Genomic DNA, 23,203 nt, shown 5'->3' with positions numbered 1-23,203 from the left:
GAGAAAAACACCATGTGGCAATAACTATATGGATATTACAAAAAAGTGTGAAAAAAAAAAAAAAATGTTAAAATGTTTTATTTCATCTATCTTGAGGATGGGGAAGGGGACTCTATATATATGCATGTGTCATTGCCACGTTCATTTAGGAATTGCTGTATTTCACACATTTGAATTTAGTCAACTGTGTTGGGAGAAATAGATTACAAGTGTAATGGCATAACTGATATGCAATCTTTGAGTACTAGGATGGGGGATGCACTTGCATACAAAAAAAGAAGTACCGTGTCAAGTTAACGAAAAATAGGACTTCACAAACGAGTTTTAAAAAAAAGTCCTGCAAAAAGGTCTTGCTAAAAAGTCCTGCAAAAAGGTCTTGCTAAAAAGTCCTGCAAAAAGGTCTTGCAAAAAAGTCCTGCAAAAAAGTCCTGCAAAAAAGTCTTGCAAACAAATTTGCAAGGTGAACTATTTTTCCGTTTTTTACAAACCTTGTCATCCTTTTTTACACACACAAAATGAAAGAAACTTGGGATGATATTGAAAAGTTTTGGAAGATAAGTTGTAAATTATGTAGCAAAAAAAAAAAAAAAATAATAAATTGTCTTATACTAAATAAACATGTAAAACAAAATCATTTTTGCCACGTACGTAGTGATAAACAAACGTGTCATTTATTGGACTCCTAACTATTTCATATATGTAAACTACGTCAGAAAAGTGATAATTTTGACGTATCAATCGTTTCTACTTGATTGCACAAAAAAAAAAAAAAAAAAAAAAAAATTCACATATATATGTGTATGTGTGTGCATGTATATATATACACATATACACTAAATGGAAATAATTTTCACCGGGTTCTTCTGCTCCTTGTTCATAGGAATTGTCGTTTTGGTTTTGGGACTTTTTATGAATTTTCTATATTTGTGTTTTTCCTTTATGAGAAATTCCTCATTTAACACCTTTGAACATTCGATTTTATTCCTTAATTTTTGCCTATTCAAATTGAAAGAAAAAGCTATATGTTCGTAAAAGTGGAAATCATTCCTATTCAGATTATTTTTAAAAATATTCATCTGTTTGTTGTTAAATAAAAACGAAATTATATATTTAATTTTATCTTCATTCAGTAAAAAATCAGCATTTAGAAACTGAAACAGACCTTTCCATTGAATGTCTTTTGAAAACATGTTAATGAATTTTTTATTTTGATATTTCTTCTTCAAGAAAAATTCTCTTGAATTAATTCCTCCATTTGTGAGTACATCTCCATTCATCACATGCATTACTGTCGAACTAATTCCATGTCCATTTGGATAATTCCTCTCTGGAATATTCCTAATACTGCAGTTAGTCATGTGAGTAATCTCATGGTTTTGTCTATTTATGAGAGAAGTGGAAACAGTTCTAACTCCTGCAATCGTTTGGGAACTTCTACAAGCGGTGGTAACATTATTAGACACATAAGTTCTTTCTTTTTCATCAAAAGATGATAATACTCCTTCCCATGGATTTTCTTTTTTATTTTTCTTCTTGTTCTTCTGGTTGGTGGAATCAAGACTCATGTACTTACTTCCGATACGTGCACATAACATGTTGCTATCCACAGTTATTCCATACTCTTCATCAATTATAATGTTGAAAATGTCGAAATTTTTTTTCCTTGAATTGAAAAAATTTTTCTCCCCACTATTACTGCAGTGTATAGGGAATTTGTTGTCTTCATCCAGTTTGATTACATAACTTGCATCATGTGCTTTATCATAAAAATCTTGTTGCAAATCTGGTTGCAGTTCGAGGCTATCTGAGCCTTTGTCAAAATATAAAGAAGGTGCATTAAGTTCTTCATTGCTGCTTATAGTTTTATTTATCGATAAGCTTTGTGCATAATCGGAGTTTAAGTAACCATAACCTTTGTCCTGGTCCCTCTGACAGTTCTCCTCCCTCTGATCGTGCTTCTTCTTGCTTCCTAATCCCACTAATCCTTCTGCATAAAATACCTCGGTGTCATGAGCGTACGCACTTTTACAAAAGGAATGTGCATTATAAGAAATTTTTTCACTGTAAAGATTTATAAAATCGTCAAATTTTTTTTTTCTTGTATTTTTAAAATTGTTTTCTACTTCATAATTTGATATGTATCCCTTTCTGCCTGACGTGTTCAGATATTTCCGCGACTTATACAGTGCATTATCATCACTCTGAACTGCATTCTGATTACCTCCTTCATTTGGTGCGATATTTTTGTGCATCTCCTTTTTGTAATATCCATGCACATTGATCTTGTTGTTGTGATTTTTACATCCATCAGAACTGTATTGTCCATTGTTGTAAATATATCGAGGCATGCAAAAATGGAATTCCTTATCATTCGGTTCATGCTGCTCCTGTTCGTTCTCTTCCTCCTCCAATATTTTTGGGCAGTGCAAGTATTGATAAAAGGCCTTATTGTAGTAAATACGAACGATTTCATTCCCCTCAATGCATGGAGGAGTAGCGGTGGTTGTAGCAATGGCAGTTGCAGTGGAGGAGTTTGCAGATAGGCGCTCACTCAACAACTCGTCAAGATTCTTTCCAATGTATTTATACTTGAAAAAATTTAATTTTCTTTTTTCATTTTTCTGGGCTTTTTTTTTACCAAAATTTTTTTTTTCATTTAATAAATCTATAGTACTATCACTTTCCATGTTATCATTCCTTTGTTTTTTTGAAAAAAAATAAAGAAATCTTTCATTAATATTCGGCATGCTCCTACTCCTTATTCTTTTCCGTTTAATAACATTATGTATGTTCTGCAGTATATCAAATGAGGAAGGCTCATTTTCATCATCACTTAAGGAAAATACACTAATTCTACTTTTCGAGTTTAAATAATCATCTAAGAGAAAATCATCCTCTGTTGAGCTGTTGTGTGTGTGCTCCTTCTCATCTTCCCATCTTCCAACTTTATTTTTCTCCTTACTACTGTGGTCTGATAAATCATCATCATTGTCTTCAGTCAATTCATTCTCTGTCGTTTCATAAAACGTTTTTGTTGACTCGTTGTCGTCTTTGTTGTTTAACTGCACGGAGATTAATTCAAAGAGGAAGGTGAGAAGTGGGTAAATGTCCGAGAGAGTAAGATAGAGGGGGTGGAAAGAAAAATGATGAAAACAAAAAAAAAAAAAAAAATGTGTGTGTTTTGTGTAAACGACTGTAAAGGGGTTTTACTATATCATGAAGTTTACTCCACACTGGAGTGATCTTAACTTCATCACAAATTTTTCCTTTCCCGTTCGTTTATATTCATATGTTTTATCATATTATGTCTTATTTTTTTTTCTTATTTTTATTTATTTTTTCTTATTTTTTCTTATTTTCTCTTATTTTTATTTATTTTTTCTTATTTTTTCTTATTTTCTCTTATTTTTATTTATTTTTTCTTATTTTCTCTTATTTTTATTTATTTTTTCTTATTTTTTCTTATTTTCTCTTATTTTCTCTTATTTTCTCTTATTTTTAATTATTTTTTCTTATTTTCTCCTATTTCCTCCCATTTTGTCTTAATTTTAATTACTATTTCACGTAATTCCACGATCGTCTTGAGTTCATTTTCTAGATCCATACTTTTAAATCTTACACTATTGTAATGCTCCTACAGATTATTATCAATATCAAAAGGAAGAAAAATGTTAATGTGAAAATTCTACGACTTTTGAATAGATACTCAAAGGGTTTTCTCGATGGTAGGAAATCAACAATTTTTCTTATATCTATATGCATATACGAATGTATATATTCTTGAGTCCACACTCAGGTCTTACACTTGACGCATAATGCAACTGTATGCACTTTTTATCATCACTGTGATTTTTGATTTCTAATATACATCCGTTTTCTTGGTAGATTAGGATATTCACCTACATATATGCATTCATGAAGGTTGTCACAAAATGAAGAGCTTTCATTGCATGTGTGTACATGTTCATTTGTGTATTTATGTATTTGTGTATTTATGTATTTGTGTACGTGTGCTATATTCAAGGGGGAAAAAAAGGAACACATGGTGTGAGAAGAAGTAACAAATAAATAAGTTAAAAAAAAAAAAAAACAAACATGAAAGTATTAAGAGTTGTAGGCTATTTAATTGGCAGTTAGAATTTGTGCTTCCGTTTTGCATATGCTGTCCACGTGAATGTGTGTGGATGTAGATGCACAAGTGTCTTCGTTGTTATTTTATTTTATTTTATTTTTTTTTTTTCTTTTTTTTCCTCCTCAATCTTTACAGTGAACAATTCTCCCACAGCTTGAAGCTCCAGCTGACCCCCCCAGGTTCCGTCCAAACTTATTCTGCGAGGAGGGGAAAAAATGCAAAAAAGTATGTATATATGTATATGTACATATATATATATATATATATATATATATAGAGAGAGAGAGAGAGAGAGAGAGAGAACTACATTCGTACGTGTGCGTGCATGTGGCAATTCAAATAGCGCTTAAAGTGTATCATTCTTCTCGTGAACTAGTAAAGGAGAAGGAGAGAATATCTACACAATATTTACACAGCACAATGGATTGCTTAGTGCCACTAATGTCTCTCCAAATGGCATACCTTTGAATGTATGATTTGTAACTCTCATCGTGTTCAATGAAATGCTTATATTTTTCTTCGTTCCTCTGCAAGTAGCTAACCTGTAAAATAATCAGGGATACAAAAAAAAAAAAGAAAAAAAGAAAAAAAAAATTATGTTACAAAAGGCAGAACAATATCTTATCATATCTTCTCTGATCATATCTTATATTATGACATATTATCATGCCTTATCTGATTTTTACAAATTCTTCGTTATGCTCCTTTCCTTTCTTTTTCTCTTTTTATCATTAAATTGTGTCTTTCCGCCTGACCCTTAGCCGAACGAATCAGCGGATTGTAATTAATTAAAATTGGAAAAATTATTTATAGACTCACCACTAGTTTTCTTATCTCCTTATAATTATCTTCATTGTTGTATAGTTGATCCGCTACTGCCCTAAATAGGCAATTCCCATCAGTTCTTATGCTTCTGATATAAAAATATTTTTTGAAATTATTATCATGATGGTCGTTTGTCTACATTATTTAAAAAAAAAATAAAAAAAAAAAAAAAAATCAATCGTTTTTATGAAATGGGTTAGACATAATGCATGGCTTGAACTAGATAATTTTACAAAGTGTAAAATAAATAAATAAAAAATATTGTCAATTGTCTTGTTCACTGTTTCCTTTTTGGCTAGCTAACCAATGAGTAATTTATCCCATGGTTGATAATTTCGTTTTCTTTCTTGTTCTATGAGAAAAAAAAAAAAAAAAAAAAAAAAAAGGAATCATTCATTTGGAAATACAATGATGTAAAAACTTAATCGTATAGACATGTCTTCTTTTATATATATGCACATTCAACTATTCCCTTTTTATAAGAACTTATAAGTGGTCACATAACTTTTTTTTTTTTTTTTTTTTTTCCTGATTACGTATGACTTCTTTTCCTTGGTTTCATTCCCCTGTTGCATGGTTCTACTATTTTGATTATTCATGTTTTCACCAATTTATGAAAAATAAGCATTTAAATGAACAAGGTTACGAAAAAAGTGATAATACTGAAGATATTCAAAATGTATTTATATTTTTTGCCTTGTCATGAATGTTTAGCATTATTAAAAAATCCGTATGTTATAGGGACATAGTCAGCAATAAAATCAGAACATGCAAATGCGAGTTTTCAAAACCTCTTAACCTTATGAGTGTGATGTTTAGTGGAATTTAAATGTAAAAGTAGCAATGGAATAAAAATGTAAAAGTAGCTATGGAATAAAAATGTATTATTTAAAAAATTCTGCATACATAGCACTGTATATATCACGATTTCTTTTTCTTATTCTTTGAATGTAAAAAGCGAATACACATGTCTATCCATAAAATTGTGCAATTATGTTTAAACCTGTGCATATATATTTTGATGTAACACACATAGTATATATATACATATACATGCCATAGATAAATTCACACACATGTGTTTTTACACGCATAGACATGTACATATATATGTATACATTTGTGAGGTCTCAAAAAAACGACATTACATACCCATTGACAACTGTTGAATAAAGCGGAATATTCTGCATTGAAAAAATTGGTAAATGTTTAATACGAAATTTTTTTTACAATGTGTTAATAAAGCATTTTTTACTATTCTATAAAACGAAATAAATAAAAAAAAAATTAAAAATGAAAATAATTCTATAATATTTCATTCAAATTCAAAGAAGGCGAAAATGGAAAAAAAAAAATATTATATATATATATATATATATATATATATATATATATCTTTATTATAATTTTTTTTTTTTTCTTTTTCAACTGAACAAATACGGTATCGATATTATTTATTGACCATTTAAATTATTTAAAAAGAAAAAAAAAAAAAAAAAAAAAAGTTATTGGAATGAATAATATATTGATAATATAGAACGAAAGCGTAGCAAATTAAATGCATGCACACATTTGTATACGTATACTTTTGCTAACATGTATGCGTGTTCATTATATCAAAAAAATGTATTGTAATTTGTAATGTTGTGTGTGTTGCACATGTCAGCGGGTGAATGTAACGACGTGTATTTCTCCCCCATCTGCATATCTCTTCGGACATTTTTGAAATTCAAAATTCAATGTCAAATATGGACAGAGCATTTGCTGTCCTCTTAAAAAATAGGAGAGTTTTAAGTTCCGCTTTTGGGTTCCTTTACAATTATGTTTTGGATTACACTATGTTATTTCACTCTTTTGCTTCGCCATTTTTTATTTCATTTTTTTTTGCTTCGACATTTTTTATTTCACTTTTTTGCTTCACTCTTTTGTTTCACTCATTTGTTTCACTCTTTTGTTTCACTCATTTGTTTCACTCTTTTGTTTCACTCATTTGTTTCACTCTTTTGTTTCACGCATTTGTTTCACTCTTTTGTTTCACGCATTTGTTTCACTCTTTTGTTTCACTCATTTTTATTTTTTTGCGTATCCCCTCAAAACAACATTCCTTGAGGACAATTTTGCTACCTCGATTTTCCAAATCATTTCATGTTCAAAAATATTTATTGCCTACACATGCATGCACCTGATTTACTGCACCACCTTTCAGTAACAAAAAATGAAATGTACATATATATATATATATATATATATATATATATATATATATATATACACACCAGTTTGTGAATGGGTATAAATTATTCTCTAAATACCCCCTTACGCCATCTTTAATCAAATTCATAATTCGATCAACTATTTTACATGTGCAAAAAGCTTGTCGTGAACACTTGATGTTAATTGAAATGGTGCACGAACAGCAAAAAAGAGCAGTTCCAAGATAACATTATTAAAAAGAGTTTGTCACGTTGGTAATACCGTAGTATGAGACTCAAAAATTAAAAAAGGTGTATTGAAGAAATGGAAAAGTGCCAGAATTGGAAAATATAAAAAATTTATGAGTAATAAAATGGGAATGTATCATAAATTTCGTATTATATTAAAAACTTTCACCATAGCCACATGGAGAAAGTTATTAAAGGATGCCGCTTTTGAGGGACTACAAAAAAAAAAAAAAAAAAAAAAAAAAAAAAAAAAAAAAAAAAAAAAAAAAAAAAAAAAAAAAAAAAAATTATGCGCCATATGCGTACTTACACATTCGTATGAGTTATCTATATGAGTAGGCATTATATTGTGCATTCATTTGTGTTAACGTTTTTTTTTTTTTCTTTTTTTTTTTTTTTTTTTTTTTTCCTCCTCTTTGTCTTCCCTATTTTTATTTAAAAAAATCAAAGCTCCAGAAATTTTTAGGTGAATCATTAATTTTGCTATGATACCTATGGCGAGAATAGGACTGAATAAATTTTTTTTTTTTGTTTTCTTTTCTCTTGTCTTCCTCCTTTTCCTCGTACATTTCATCTTCAATTTCGTAAAACTGCTCCTCTTGTATTTCTCCTGCCTTAGCTGAATTGTCATTTTTTTCTTCCACACTTGTTTCAAATTTTGTTATAAAATTGTCAATACCCATTTCCGAGTATTTATTACTACTATGGTCGACTTGAATTTTCTGATCACTGTTCTTCAAATTGACAGAACTATTGAGAAACTTCAACTTGGAAATTGACTTATCAGTATGGGGATGAATGCTATTTATGTTTTGTCCATTTGCATATTCATTGATGGGACTAATGGTTGTACTCTCTTCAAGTTTCATACCTCGATGATCATTTTTAATTAAAATTTCCTTTCGATATTTTTTATGTACATCGGTATTGGATGTACTTAATTCTCCATTTTCTTTTAAACATCCATCATGTGCACCAATTTTATATCTCCTCTGCTGTATGCACTCAGCAGTCTTTTCATGCCTCTCACCCATTTCATAGTCATCATAACACAGTTCCTTATAAAACGATTTGCAATCATTGCATTCGAAACCCTTGAGATGCTTTCTCCTTTCCCCTCTGATGACTTCAAAAAACAATGGTTTCTTATTCTTTTTAACATTCGATATGTCTTGCTTGTTTGACATGACCTCCAGTTTATTGTGATTGTTCAGGTGCAACTCCTTCGATTCTGTAGATTCCTTTAATTCTCTCAGCTCCGTTAATTCTCTCAGCTCCGTTAATTCTCTCAGCTCCGTTAATTCTCTTAGCTCCTTTAACTCTTTCAGCTCCTTTAACTCTTTCGACTCCCTAACCCCATTTGATCCCCTTACCCCCCTTAACTCCCCTACCCCTTTTGATTCCTTAATTTCCCTGCTTTTCTTCTGTTCATTTAACTCTGATGCAATTAGAAAATTCATAGGATGATTTTCTGAGTCTAATGAATCTGCCTTCGACTTGATGCTCTTCTTCGAGCGCTCATCAAAATCTCTCTTCACAATCTTGCAAGTTGTATCCTCGAATTTTGTTTTATCTTTTAAAGCACGTAGATAATATTTATTATACTTTGCTAAGATGTTGTTATTTATATCAGTCCCTTTGTATGTTTGAATTTCTTTTTTTTCTCTCTTTCTACTTGGCTCTTTATCTACCTGATCCTTAGGACCATTATCCTTTTGAATGTCATTCCTCTCTTCATAGGTATTATCCCTAGTACTAGGAGCTTCTGACATGTACTTTCTTGATTTGTCAATATGTGTGCTTTGAAAAATATCTCTTCTTTCATCATTTCTACAATGAGTGTCATCCATTTCGTTCGTGTGGATTCTATTTGAAAACAGTCGTTTAACAGTATACCTACTGATAATGTTTTGATATGCATCTTTTTCGCTCTTATTAGTTTCTCCCGCAGGATTGTTCATTTTATGCGATTTTTGTGATGCATCAGATTTGCGTGACCTGTCCGATTTGCGTGACCTGTCCGATTTGCGTGACCTGTCCGATTTGTGTGACCCATCCGATTTTTGTGACCCATCCGATTTTTGTGATGCATCCGATTTTTGTGATGCATCAGATTTGTGTGACCTGCCTGATTTGCATGACCTGTCCGATTTGCGTGACCTGTCCGATTTGCATGTCCTGTCCAACATGTTGATCTTTTCTGATAGATCAGATTTTCCAAATTGCGTGAGTTCCTTTGATTCGTCTTCAGCAGTTAGTTGTCTTCTCTGACCACACCTAAAGGGACCTTCTCGCCTCCGATGTTTGTCGGGCTTTCGATTTACAGCTTTATATACTGTATTGGAAAGATCATTTCGTGAAGTACTACCTACGGTGATATTCTTTTTGTATGACAAGTTCGAATGATAATTATTTACATTGTTATCATTTTGATGGTTTATTTTATTATAGGCACCGTGCATTTGTCGTTCACATGAGGTGAGAGTGTTGGTGGTGACATCACTTATTTCATAATCATCAATCTGTTTTTTTATTTTTTGAAATAAAATTTTTTTATTATCATCTGTGAAACTTTTTAAGTAAACCCCCAATGTATTATCATTATACAAACTTTCTTCCTTTTGCCTGTGTTCATATTTTCCACGCTTCAAATCAGGTCCACTTTTATCAATTTCTAAAATTGAATCATTACTTTTTACTTCCTCTATAAGTACTGATATTTTTCTTATAAATTTAATTTTAAATTCTGATATTAAATCGTCAAATATTTTCCCCAGTATTCTCTCAAGACCGAAGCATTTTTCTTTTTCATTCAGTGAATCTTGACATATTTTTTTATATGTGGCCATGTTGTCTCGATTTGTTTGCAATTTGCACACGGGGAGAAATTAAAAATAAAACAGAAAAAAAAAAAAAAAAAAAAAAAAGGAAGGAAAGAAAGAAAGAAAAATACATCCCCTTAACTGCTTTCCCTTGGAAATTTTAAAATAAAAAAAATAAAAAATAAAAAAATAAAATAGAATAACTGAGAAACCGCTCAGAATTGAGGGGGGAAATTCAGAAAAAGCAAAGAAATGATTGAATACATTTTACGAATTTTTACATGAATGAATCAAAGATGGGATGTTATGTATACACGACAGAATTGAAATGGACAAGTCAGAAGATATGTGAACAATGTCACAAAACAAGGAACGAACATGATAAAAAAAAAAAAAAAAAAAGTATTAATCACATGATTAAATATATGCACTTAATGTAACGCACACCGAGTATTTAAAATGGAAGAAGGGAATATTTATTCTGGTTATTCTCAAAAGTGATGAGATTTTTTCGTTAAAGTCTAATCCCAATAGTTTTTATCTCATTTTTTTTTTTTTTCTTTTGTTCTTCGTTACTTTCTCATTTTATTATATTTTTTTTCCTTTATTGATCCTAGGGGTATGCTCAAATTTGGAAGTTCTTAAAAAAAATTCAAGTGGTAGAAAAAAAAAGGGCAAAAAGGGCAAAAAGTGCAAAAAGGACAAAAAGGACAAAAAGAACAAAGTGCAAAAGGCAGAAGAAGGGCAAAACCCTAAACCCGTAAAAGACTAAAACAAAAAAGGGACAAATTAGGAGAATGGGCCAAAACGTAGTTTGGGCAAGTTAAAAAAAAAAAAAAAATACACAAAAAATACACAAAAAATGCACAAAAAAATACACAAAAAATACACAAAAAAATACACAAAAAATACACAAAAAATACACAAAAAATACACAAAAAATATACAAAAAAATACAGAAAACTTTGCTATAGATCAACTAGGCAATTTGTCAACTACATGAAATTGGCCAACTTGCATTTCTGTGTCAGTTGCGCAGGAACAAAGGTGAAAAAGAAAAAAAAAAAAAAAAAAAAGAGTTATTTAAAAAGTACCCCCCATAAAAAAAGGGAAAAGCTATAAAGAAAAATTAAAATTTAAAAACAAAAATGAATAAATAAACAATTCGCAAAGATACATAAATTAAACAAATAAATGATCACACATAATATACATACATGTGGACATCCATATGTATATGAAGCAATGCCTACCACTCATTGATAAATATTTATATTTACACGCATTCACTTTTATCTCGTTACAGTAAAAAAAAAAGAATGGGTGTAGTGAATGGTGTGTTTGCTTCGGAAAGCATACATTTAAATCATTTTCTCTCTTTTCCTTGTCTAGCATTTTATTTTATTTTATTCTATTTTATTCTATTCTATTCTATTTATTTTATTTTATTTTTTGTCCATGGAAGCATGTTTTGTAGAAACGGTACATTTCATCAATTTTTTATACTCCCTTCTTGTGATTGTCAAAAACGTATATCATGGCTACATTCAAATGGTTGGTAGAGGGTGGAGCGGAATTATATTTATGCCAATTCCTCAATGGGAGAAAAAGAGAAGCATAATTTTGAATACAGTTTAATCATTGACATTTTTTTCTGCAATTTGTTTCTTACCCCTCTTTTTTTGTGAAAAAAAAAAAAAATATAACTATTCATTTTTAAGCCTATTTTTAAAGAAACCCTTCGATTTTAAGTGGGTTTCCTTGACAAGGGAAATACACTCGTTTGGATCGCTTCACGCGGTAGCAGCAATCTTTGCAACATCCTCAGAACCCAAGTTCACGCGAATCCTAGTGCATGTGCCAATTGAGAATTGTTCACATATCTGGGTCGTTCCACGGGGAAGACATGGCTAGCTGAAAACTGGTCACCTTGGTGAGTGTACCCAAATTCCATATGCCCTCCAAAATGTTACCATCGACAAAGGTCAATGTACCTTTTCCCTCTTTACGATTAAATGCAAAATTCCCAGAATAAACAGTTCCATCTTCTTTACAAGTAAAAGTACCAAACCCATGTCTTTGGTCGTCAACCCATTCTCCTTCATATTTATTTCCATTAGAGTAGAGAAGAACACCAAATCCGTTAGCTTTGTCATTTTTCCATTCCCCTTTAAATTTATCCCCTGAAGCATAAATTAATTCACCTTGACCTGACTTTTTTGCAAATTTCCATTCGCCTATATATTTATCTCCCTTACTGTATGTTAGTGTACCTTTCCCATGTACTTTATCGTCCTTCCAATATCCTTCATACATTTCCCCATTTACATATGTTAAAATTCCATAACCATTTTTCATATCATTAAACCAATCTCCATCATACTTATTACCATTTAAAAATTTATAAATTCCTTTTCCCTCCATTTTTCCATCAATCCAATCTCCTTCATAAACTCCTCCATCAGCAAAAAAATAAGTACCTTTTCCTTGCATTTTTCCCTCAAACCAATCGCCTTCATATGTTTCTGCAATTTTATTTTCATTACCCTTATATTTTACACATCCTTTCCCATGTCTTTTATCATTTTTCCATTCACCTATATATACATCTCCATCTTCATAAGTATATGTACCTCTTCCATGCATTTTCCCATCTAACCACTCTCCTTCGTACACATCCCCGTTATTATAATTTAAAATACCGAATCCATTTATCTTTCCATTTTCCCATTCTCCTTCATATATATTTCCACTAACAAATTTCGCTATTCCTTTTCCATGAATATTGTCATCAACCCAATCCCCTTCATATGTTGCACCATCTGCATATGTAAATTTACCTTTTCCTTCTCTTTTCCCGTATACAAAATCTCCTTCGTACTTTTCATTTTTAGAGTATATTAAAATCCCATGACCATGAAACAGCCCATCCTTGATATTTCCATTGTAACAATGGGTTACTTCCGTCAAGGTACTCGTCGTCATAGTGTGTAGATGAAAGAAAGCATGTACAAATGTGTATACACTTCGTCTACTCGTAGTGTTCTATCAGTGTTGTATCTCTCACGTGTTTGCTTCTCCTGAGTATGTGGACATGTAATTTATCCGCACTAGTAATATGTACACTTTTTTTTTTTTTTTTTTTGGGTATCAAATGTGTTGCGCAAAGACGTACTTGACGCTCATTAAACAAACAACGAAAATAGGGGGAAAAAAAAAAAAAAAAAAAAAATTACGACATTAACTATATGTAGCAACTGCGTACAATTTTTTTTTTTTTTTTTTTTTTTTTTTTATTATTTCTTTTTTTATGACCCTTCAAACAACACCGCTTTGCTGTGCATAAATATATTTTTTTTAAAATAGTTGCACAGGAGGGAAGGAGGGGGAAAAAAGAAAAAAAAAAAAAAAAAAACCAATTGTGTTAAATATATTAAGCAATTAAAATTCCCCAACATTGTTAACTGTTTCAGATATTTCCTTGGTGTTAATAGAACAGACTTGGGTAAAATACACTAACATGTTTTATCGCCTTACATTTCGAACCATAAATTATACACCCACACTAGTATAGGGTACTGAACAGAGAACACATGGAAATGGGCGTGCAGTTGCGGCGACTACTGCAGCGACAGCTGCTGTGACAACATTGAATTTTATTTCCATCAGTGGTGTACACTTTTAGCAATTCTGTAATTGCATATAAACACCACACGCTATATATATTAGATGAGTAGAAATTGTTTTTTAACATAATGATGGTTTGTCTTTTTTAACCTTTTTTTACCTTTTTTTTTTTTTTTTTTCCATCGTCACTTTCACATGTTATACCTGCTTTTCGACGTGGAAACCTAATACATCCATAATATGGCGGGAAAAAAAAAATATCAGTTATATATTTTTTAACAAATTTGCATAACCATGTCGTATATTTCAGAATTAAAACCAGTTTAGCGGTTCATAATATATATGTATATGTATATACATGCACATGTGCAGGTGAAAATTTTTATTCACCACGTAACGCTTCATTACGGCCAAATTGAATTTAACCCTTGGTCAACAAATATACCAACATGGTGACATCAAATCCATAATGAATCCAATCTATGAAATGTTTTCCCTTTATGCGTATTTTTCCACTGTGCATGAAAGTGTACAATAATAACACAAGCATTTGGGGTAATCAGCTAAGTGTTCCATCGGCGGAGGAAATAATAAAATATACAAACATGTGTGTGAAAAAAAAAAAAAAAAAAAAAAAAAAAAAAAATTAAAATAAAATAAAATAAAGCTATAACCCAATTTTGTATAACGCCGCTTGTACGTTTAAGTGTGAACACTAATCTTATGGGTGTAAACAACGGGTTCGTTTCTACTTTTACGAAATTAAGAAAAACTGTATTGTGATATAAAACAAGAGCTTGGGAGGATATTCAAATGTCCTTCGCTTTATCAGAATTTTTTTTTTTAAATTAATGAAAGTGTAAAACACATTCCTTTTTGTTAATAATGGAGAATTTAGGTGTTTACAAATAATGTAAATAATTATAATGCCATTTCTCTATATGAACTTTTTACAAGTTGACTAATCTGTGCGTTCCTACGATTTGCATTTTTCAAATGGTTTCTAAGGAATTGTATAAAAAAATAAAATGAAAAAAATCGACTGAGAAAATAAAAAAAGTGAAATAATGTGAAACTGAACGGGTACCAAATTGTTGTAGTGCTTTTTTTTTTTTTTTTTTAAGGCTTTCTTTTCTTCGTCCATTTTCATGTTCTTTAACGACATTCTCGATGATTCGATAATTCATATGGTATAACTATGCGCAAGCAAATATGTGTTCATGTTCAAAAATATAAGAAGCATATTCCCTTTTTTTTTTTTTTTTTTTCCTATTTTGCCATTTTGTTTTTCTCAAAAAGAAGCTGAGGTATTTTTTCCAATATACATATATCGCTGAATGTGTTCAAAACCAGGTATGAAATTGTTTTCATTGTAAATTATTTTTATTTCTAATGGTATTCCACATATACATGAAAAAAAAAAAAAAAAAAAAAAAGTGAAAAAAACGTTTTGTTTAATTATCCCTTTTTATTATTACTAACAAAACAGTCGGGTTCCCAAAAGTATGTAAGCAATGTCTGCTTATTAATAATGAAGGCGGAAAAGAGAGGGGAAACACTTATAGTAAATGAAAGTATCCTTTGTATCAAACGGTATTTTGATTTACACGATTCAACCGTTATTTCGATTAATGAGCTGATAAAAATTATCATTCAAAAAAAGTACGTTTCATTCGGTTTGAGACATGAACATGTGTGTTAAAGATGGAGGAGGGGACACAGTAAATTTACTCATCACAACACAATTTCTGCATTTTTTTAAATATTCTCTTTTTTTTTCAATATTTTCAACATTTTAAATTTATTTATTATTTATTTATTTTTTTTTTTTATATATATATGCTGCAACACACACATTGAACCATAATTGTGCCTTTTCATCCCTTTTTATAGTGAAAGCCCAATAACAGGGTTTGACGAAACGGAAGAATTTGAAGATCTTGTGAAAAATGAACTAACTTATGCATTTATAAAAGAGTTCGAGGCAGTGAAATTAACATTGATAGAATTGAAAGCATGCATAAATGAAATGAAAAGGTTGAACGGAATTATTGATGAAGCACAATATGATAAGGCTATTTCTTCCTCAGGGCGATGTTCCAACATACTGCTCTCACTGAGGAATTTTTTTAAAAGCACCTTAACACATTTCAGGCGGGATTATATGCTGAAAAAAAAATTACATGAAGCCCTTATTCATGTGGATAGTTCATGCGAAAATGAAATTAATAGATTACAGTTGATGTGGAAGGAAACCCCATTTTTATTTACAATATTGCATAAGCACAAAGTTAACAAATTAATTATGGAGTGCAAGCAATTTTTGCAAAAACCATAGCACTAGTAATATTTTCGAACATACCCTGTTATGCAAAACCTAACCCAATTATGAGAGTTTGATGGACATGCTATACAATATACTAACCTACTTGGGAAATATTTGTGACTATTCTTTCTGGTAGTGAGGATGAATTTCGGCACGTTGTTCCCTTTTTTTTTTGTGTTGTAAAATGTGAGGTCTTTTATCTTAAAAATGCCGTGGCATTAGAAGAGGATATATGGGCTTTTTTTTCTTTTTTTTTTTTTTTGTAAAGCGTGAATTCTGCTATACAATTCTGGGAGTGACGGACTAATTTGAGATTCCCAGAAATAAAAAAGAAGTGCAAATGTATGTGTGTATCTATGTGCATTTGTATGTATCTATGTGCATATGTATGTATCTATGTGCATATGTATGTATCTATGTGCATATGTATGTATCTATGTGCGTATGAATGTGTGTATATATGTACGTATGCATGTGTATATCTATGTACGTATGCATGTGTGTATCTATGTGCGTATGCATGTGTATACATGTGCATAGACATTATTGAAAACTTAACAAACTGCTGGAGGAACTACTTTTTTTTAAGAGCATCATGCTCGTGAGTTCGAAAAAATCAAACAGTGCAATATACATTTTTGTGAATTATGCACTTCCAACAAATTTTATAATGTATAAAAAGTGTCCTCACTTTAAGGGAAAACAAAAAAAAAAAAAAAAAAAAAAAAAAACCCACAAGAACAATATCCACTAGTTGCTCTTCCAAATTTGATGTACGTACTAAAGAAAACGTCATTTATATTTAATTGATTTGTGTAGTTCAAATCATTCTGAGCTTTTTACTATTTATTTTATTTTTTACATTATCAAATAAAACCACGTCAAGATACCTCAAACAGGGCAAACAATTTTAGGTGGAAAATAAAAAAAAAAAATTATGTCACTAAAAAGTAAGAAAATAAAATGAAATAAAAAAAAGTCACACACAAGATATAAATTAAGAGATATATGTGCATGTATATTTTATTTTATTTTTTTTTTTTATTACAAAATATAAAACTTTTCACTAGCACATTTTTTTTCATTATTTTAACCTTGTTCTAATTTTTGTTCCACTGACGTTGGTTTACCTGCTCGTATTATCTTTTATCCACTTGTTTGTTTGTGTTATTATTTTCTTATTTGTTAATTTGTTTATTTGTTTACGTGCTATTTGTTTATTTGTTTATTTGTTTACGTGCTATTTGTTTATTTGTTTACGTGCTATTAGCTTATTTGTTTACGTGCTATTTGCTCACTTGTTTACTTGCTAATTTGTTCGCTTTCCCACATTCACGAGTCCGGAACAACCCCTGCTTAATCTCTTGACACCCCGTGCAATATGAATACGTACTACAGCTTATTCGCTTTTTTCCTTGTCCAGATTGCACTAAAGTTTAGTAACGCAAAAGTAACAGTAGACACATTATGCAAAAATGGGATCTTGGCACAAATGAGTAATCATTTTAAATGTATATGTAATGAAGGATTTTTACATCATTCTGAAAATGAATGTGAAGTAAAAAATGAATGTAAGGAAGACACTGTAGGAAAAGCATGCGGAGATTTTAGTCGATGTGTTAAAAATGAAAAAAAAGAGGGTGTAGAAAAAGAGGATGAATACAAATGCATTTGCAATGAAGGATATACTTTGACTGAAAATGTTTGCGTACTTACTGAATGTATAGCAAAAAATTGTGGTGAAAATGGTGAATGTATCGTTGAACAAATTCAGGAGGACAAAAATGCAGCTTGCTCATGTCCTATTGGAAAAATTAGAAATCCAGAAGATGAAAACAAATGTACAAAAGAAGGTGAAACTAAATGTGACTTAAAATGCACAAAAGAGAATGAAATTTGCAAAAATGTTGATGGAGTTTACAAGTGCCAATGTATGGAAGGATTTAATTTTAACAAAGATCAAGACACATGTGTTGCCTTTTCAGTATTTAACATTTTAAACCTCTCACTCGTCGCTGTCATAGTTATAGCACTTGCTTATATGATATAAATTTAAAAATTGCGTACTAAAAGAGAGCAATTTTTTTTTTTTTTTTTGGAGTTTAAATACTTTGAATTTTATTACTGGAGTATACCAAACTAAAAAGTTGACCTAGCTATACAAGGTGACAAAAAGGTGATGCATACATATATATATATATATATATATATGCACACCCATTCGCTAATTCGTTAATATCTCAATGTGTATTCCACATTTTTATGCAAGCATTCAAGTGCATACATATGTGTGTATAAATTTCTTAATGCATACAAATTAGTTTTTCTATTCCATAAATAATGTGAAATTTTGCCTAATCAGAAAAAACTGTAAAAAAAATGCCTTACTAAAAAGGAGCAGTTTCATATTTTTTACTTAAAATATGTAAATTAAAAATAAAAAATATATCTTTCTGAGAAAAACACACGGTTGAACAAAACATGTCATAAATGACAATATCTACAATGTTGAATATAGACTGTTATAATATGGTGTAAAGAGGTCCAATATTTTATTTTCGGGCGTTCATCGTTCACTCGTATACAATTGTGCTCTTTCCATGTTCAATTTTATTATTTTGCATTTAGCTAAATCCGTTGAACTGTTTTTCCGTTGAGTTATTTAACCATGTAAGACAGAATGCCTACTCGGCTAGATTCACCTTGGGACGTGCACATCTGTGTGCATATAAATAAACGTATATATATATATATATATATATATGTACGTTTTTCCTCGTTTAACATGTAAGTAATTAAATACAGTGATAGGCGAATTCCACAAAGAAGTGGACACCTTGAAATTGAGCATTCGGTGCGACACGTCCTGATAATTTCAACAGGCAGATATAAATTTCCATTTTTAATGTGTTTGTAAAAGGGTTTCAAATGGAAAACATTGATAAGATATGATATCCTAGGTGTGCACTAAAAAATAAATAAAGGGATTTCTTATTGCAATGAAAATATGCTCTGCCTTTTCGTATATTCCTGGCTATGAAATTTTATACATGTGCAACTAAAGTAGGTAATGCTTGAATAGTTCAAGTTAAAGCTATTCTTAGGTAAGGGAACAAATTGGGAAAATACACATTTTTAGCTCAACATTCATGCTTGTTGGAGATGGTCCTATGCACTGAACGGAAAGTAGCAAATGAATATTCCATTTTTTTGTCAAAGGATGCATATTCAGAATTTACGATACCATAAGACCTTCGTAAATAGATTATTAATGAAATTTACTAAATAGCTATAAAGATACAACTGTGGTGAGCATGTTTTAGACAGAGAATGGTTGCTACAACGATGTAGATTTCGTTATTTTACTTATGGTGAGCATAATTTTCTTTTTCTTTTTCTTTTTTTTTTTTTTTCCTGAGGTGACCACAATCTCTGTCATTCAGCTGAGCTATAATAAAAAGAAATAAATAATTAGGGAACTAGCCAAAATGTTTCAAGCATTGCAATTTTTTTTTTTTTTTAAATTATGAACAGCCATGTAGATACAACAACAAAAGGGACAGAAAAAAAAAAAAAAAAATGAATTAATAAATTAATAAATTAACAAGTTATACATAACTGAATTAAATTTAGTTTAACCAAACTAAATTTAACAAAATTAAGCTAAATTGAGTTGAAAAATAAAACAAACAATTGACCTAGTAACTGAAGAAACAAAATAATAAAATATAATATAAAAAAATATAATATGATATAAAAAAAATATAATATGATATAAAAAAATATAATAGAATATAAAAAAATATAATAAAATAAAATTAAGCAATTTCCATTACATTTTTTACATTTTTCTTTTTTTACCTGAAAAACGTTAGAGTCTACAAATTTGATAACACAAAAATACTATAAAATTTTGTATAAAAAAACATTTATTCGATATATTTTTTTTTTCCCTCACCCTTTTTACCTTATTTTTTACTCAAAATGAATACTTATTACAGCTTGTTTGTTTTTTTTGTCGGTCTTCTTGCGATTAAATACGCACACGCAAAAGTCACTGCAGACACAGTATGTAAAAATGGATACTTAATCCAAATGAGTAATCATTTTGAATGCAAATGCAATGTTGGATTTGTTCTGTTAAATGAGAATACTTGCGAACAAAAGTTGGCATGTTCAAATGTTCAAAATTTAAATAAAAGTTGTGATGATTATGCTATATGCTCCAACGCGTCATTGAGGGCAGATGAAAAAGCAGCAATTTGCACCTGCATAAAAAACTATGTCTTCACGAACCAGAAGTGTATTTCAAATGTATGTAATAAAATTGTGTGTGATAAAGGAAAGTGTGTAATAGATCCTGCCAACGTGAATAATAGCATATGTTCTTGTGATATTGGAACTGTATTGGATGAATCGAAAAAATGTGGAAAACCAGGAAAAACAGAATGCACATTAAAGTGTAAGTCAGGTGAGGTGTGCGAATTGATTGGAACTTTTTACAAATGTGTTGTCAAGGGAAGCGGTGGAGGAGGAAATGGAGGAGAAGGCAGTGGAGGTGAAAGTAGTGGAGGAGAAGGTAATCCAGAACAATCAGGAGCTGTCCACAGTATAATGAACAGATATGCACAAATCAGTATCTTAATTGTATTCGCATTCTTTATGATGACAATGGTGTAGTGGGTTCTATGAAGACACTGTGAAGAATCATTACAAGTAAATATAAAGGAAAGAAAGTAAGCTTAAGTCTAAACTTTTTTAAGCTAATATATTATATAAGTTCTTCCATTTTGTCTTTTTTTTTTTTTTTTTTTGTTTTTTTAAACTACCCTACATCGTCTGCATATTATATGATACACTAGCTTTTGTTGTAATAAAGATTACACCTTTGTTTCCTTCCAATATTTTTTTTTTTTTTTTGTGTGACTCTGCATATGGGCTATTTTTTTTTGTTTTGTTTTTTTGTTCTTTTGCTTTGTTCTTTTGCTTTGTTCTTTTTTTTTTTTTTTTTTTTTTTTTTTTTTTTTTTTTTTTTTTTTTTTTTTTTTTTTTTTTTTTTTTTTTTTTTTTTTTTTTTTTTTTTTTTTTTTTTTTTTTTTTTTTTTTTTTTTTTTTTTTTTTTTTTTTTTTTTTTTTTTTTTTTTTTTTTCCTATTATTACCCTCTAAGAACGGCAACCAACTAGCATATAGTTGAAATTAAGCGTTTTCAAAGAACGAACGTGATTTGAAAAAAAAAAAAAAAAGTTTTTTATTAGTTCGTAAGTCATCACACTGGAGATGTGGATGCGGACTTTATGAATATTTTCACGTGTTGCACAACTGGGGTGAGTGTGTTCCCCTTATTGCGAATATGCATACATGTGTAGCTTGCTTGTTGGTTGGTAAATCAAGAGAGGTCGTAAATGCTTATGCAAACAAATGAAAAAGAAAGCAAATAAATAAGCAAGCAAATGAATAAGCAAACGAATGAATAATCAAACAAATGAATAATCAAACAAATGAATAATCAAACAAATGAATAATCAAACAAATGAATAATCAAACAAATGAATGAAAAGGCAAGAAAATAAATAAAATATCTATTTGACATATCTTTGCACTCACGTATACATATAACCTTACCCCTGGTCACACAAAGATGCCCTCGAAAAGTTAGTATGTGTGTGTGTGTGGTGGTGGTACAGGGGAAGTAAACCATTAACCCCTTCTCAGTCGTCACAAACACAGGGTTCCTACAAACATACGTGGATGTGCTAGATATGTTAAATGTGCCTGATGTGTGGCCTGCTAGGTCACATTTTTGAGCCGCTTCGCCAACATAACATAGTCAATTTTGTCCTTATCCCTGAAATTTAGAGAATTCAAAAATAATTTCATGTCGTCATCCATAAGTCTTTCATCGGTGTTTTTAATAATAAATCTCAGTTTTTCCTCATCAATGTAACCACTTTTTTCATTATCGAAAAATTCAAAGGACTTAATTAATTCGTCCAAAGAAATAGGTTCCGTATAAGTATTAATAAATATTTTCATAAACGTTTCAAAATCTATGTGTTTTTTTTTTTTTTTCATCAATTCATTATTATTGCTTTTTTTTTTTTTTTCATCATCATTAAAATTGTTCAACTTTGCGATTAAATTTTTTATTCGATCATGGTTTGGTGCCACTTTCATGGCATTTTTCTGGCAGCTTTTTTGTTTCGCCAAATTGGAGGCTGGTAGGGAGGCACCTCCGCCTGACTTTCCACCGTTTGTTATTCCATTATCTGACTTTCCAATTTCTGACTTTCCATCATCTTCTGCTGTGTCCTTGTCTCCATTATCATCCTCGAAATGTTTGTCCACTATCTCGTCCATCTCTTTCTCTGTCTTTGTCTGTCCAAGCAATTGCATTAGTATCTTAAATTCTTCAGTGTCAATTTTGTTATCTTTGTTCTTATCAACAAGATTAAAATTTTTCTTCATCAATTGCAGTTTGTTCTGTGATATATTTCCTTGCATTTTCTTGTTCTTCCTTTTTTTTTTTTTGGGGGATGGGGGTGGGGGGGTTGGTTAAAAATTTTCAAATGACGGTTTTGAGTACTTTAAATTTTGTGCCAGCTTTGCACTGTTTTGGGGATAACGACCAAGAGGGAAAAATATGCACACAAAAATGTGAATAATGGTATCTCCTGTAAACGTACGTGTTGATTTGTTTACTGCGTATGCGGATGGATGGGAACTGATGCATGCTTTATGTATTCCTATTTTTTAATGAGCGACATGCCGACTTGGGACGGTTGAATAATTTCATTTTTCACTTGGGATAATTTTTCTCCTTACTTCGAATTCTCCAAAACGGCAGACGTGCGAGTGGAAATATTGAAACAGAACAAGAAAGCGCACAAAAATGGTGACATAAAAAATCATGGCGCGCTGCATTTTTTTGTATTGCAAAAAAAAAAAAAAAATCAGCGAATTCAGCAAAATCGGCAAAACAGGAAAAACCAACAAAATCAGTCAAATCTGCAAAACCAACAAAATGAAATA

At 30.5% G+C, this 23,203-nt stretch overlaps 7 protein-coding genes across 7 annotated transcripts; 3 read left to right on the top strand and 4 right to left on the bottom strand.

Annotated features, from left to right (window-relative positions):
- Positions 1-833: 833 nt before the first annotated feature.
- Positions 834-5,556, bottom strand: PGO_061590 (hypothetical protein, conserved; the record flags this gene model as incomplete). Its single annotated transcript, XM_028686802.1, has 8 exons — positions 834-3,062; positions 3,557-3,634; positions 3,804-3,899; positions 4,266-4,329; positions 4,595-4,674; positions 4,952-5,092; positions 5,262-5,309; positions 5,494-5,556. The coding sequence occupies 8 exons, from the start codon at positions 5,554-5,556 to the stop codon at positions 834-836; spliced, it is 2,799 nt and encodes a 932-aa protein (XP_028542603.1).
- Positions 5,557-7,829: 2,273 nt separating this feature from the next.
- PGO_061580 (hypothetical protein, conserved) lies at positions 7,830-10,247 on the bottom strand (the record flags this gene model as incomplete). Its single annotated transcript, XM_028686801.1, has 1 exon — positions 7,830-10,247. The coding sequence occupies one exon, from the start codon at positions 10,245-10,247 to the stop codon at positions 7,830-7,832; it is 2,418 nt and encodes an 805-aa protein (XP_028542602.1).
- A 1,848-nt stretch (positions 10,248-12,095) lies between these two features.
- On the bottom strand, positions 12,096-13,205 carry PGO_061570 (MORN repeat-containing protein 1; the record flags this gene model as incomplete). Its single annotated transcript, XM_028686800.1, has 1 exon — positions 12,096-13,205. The coding sequence occupies one exon, from the start codon at positions 13,203-13,205 to the stop codon at positions 12,096-12,098; it is 1,110 nt and encodes a 369-aa protein (XP_028542601.1).
- A 2,173-nt stretch (positions 13,206-15,378) lies between these two features.
- Positions 15,379-16,185, top strand: PGO_061560 (hypothetical protein, conserved; the record flags this gene model as incomplete). The annotated part of the gene is made up of 2 exons (XM_028686799.1): positions 15,379-15,509; positions 15,741-16,185. The coding sequence occupies 2 exons, from the start codon at positions 15,379-15,381 to the stop codon at positions 16,183-16,185; spliced, it is 576 nt and encodes a 191-aa protein (XP_028542600.1).
- A 1,369-nt stretch (positions 16,186-17,554) lies between these two features.
- Positions 17,555-18,223, top strand: PGO_061550 (ookinete surface protein Pvs25; the record flags this gene model as incomplete). Its single annotated transcript, XM_028686798.1, has 1 exon — positions 17,555-18,223. One exon carries the CDS (start codon positions 17,555-17,557, stop codon positions 18,221-18,223), a length of 669 nt encoding a protein of 222 aa, XP_028542599.1.
- Positions 18,224-20,157: 1,934 nt separating this feature from the next.
- PGO_061540 (sexual stage surface protein Pvs28) lies at positions 20,158-20,853 on the top strand (the record flags this gene model as incomplete). Its single annotated transcript, XM_028686797.1, has 1 exon — positions 20,158-20,853. The coding sequence occupies one exon, from the start codon at positions 20,158-20,160 to the stop codon at positions 20,851-20,853; it is 696 nt and encodes a 231-aa protein (XP_028542598.1).
- A 1,108-nt stretch (positions 20,854-21,961) lies between these two features.
- Positions 21,962-22,675, bottom strand: PGO_061530 (calmodulin; the record flags this gene model as incomplete). The annotated part of the gene is made up of 1 exon (XM_028686796.1): positions 21,962-22,675. One exon carries the CDS (start codon positions 22,673-22,675, stop codon positions 21,962-21,964), a length of 714 nt encoding a protein of 237 aa, XP_028542597.1.
- Between the last annotated feature and the right edge of the window lie 528 nt (positions 22,676-23,203).

The sequence above is a fragment of the Plasmodium gonderi genome (assembly GCF_002157705.1).
Source record: "Plasmodium gonderi DNA, contig: Chr06, whole genome shotgun sequence".
NCBI lineage: Eukaryota > Apicomplexa > Aconoidasida > Haemosporida > Plasmodiidae > Plasmodium > Plasmodium gonderi.
Note: the sequence above shows the minus strand (reverse complement) of the source record. Positions and strands in the feature narration are given on the sequence as shown.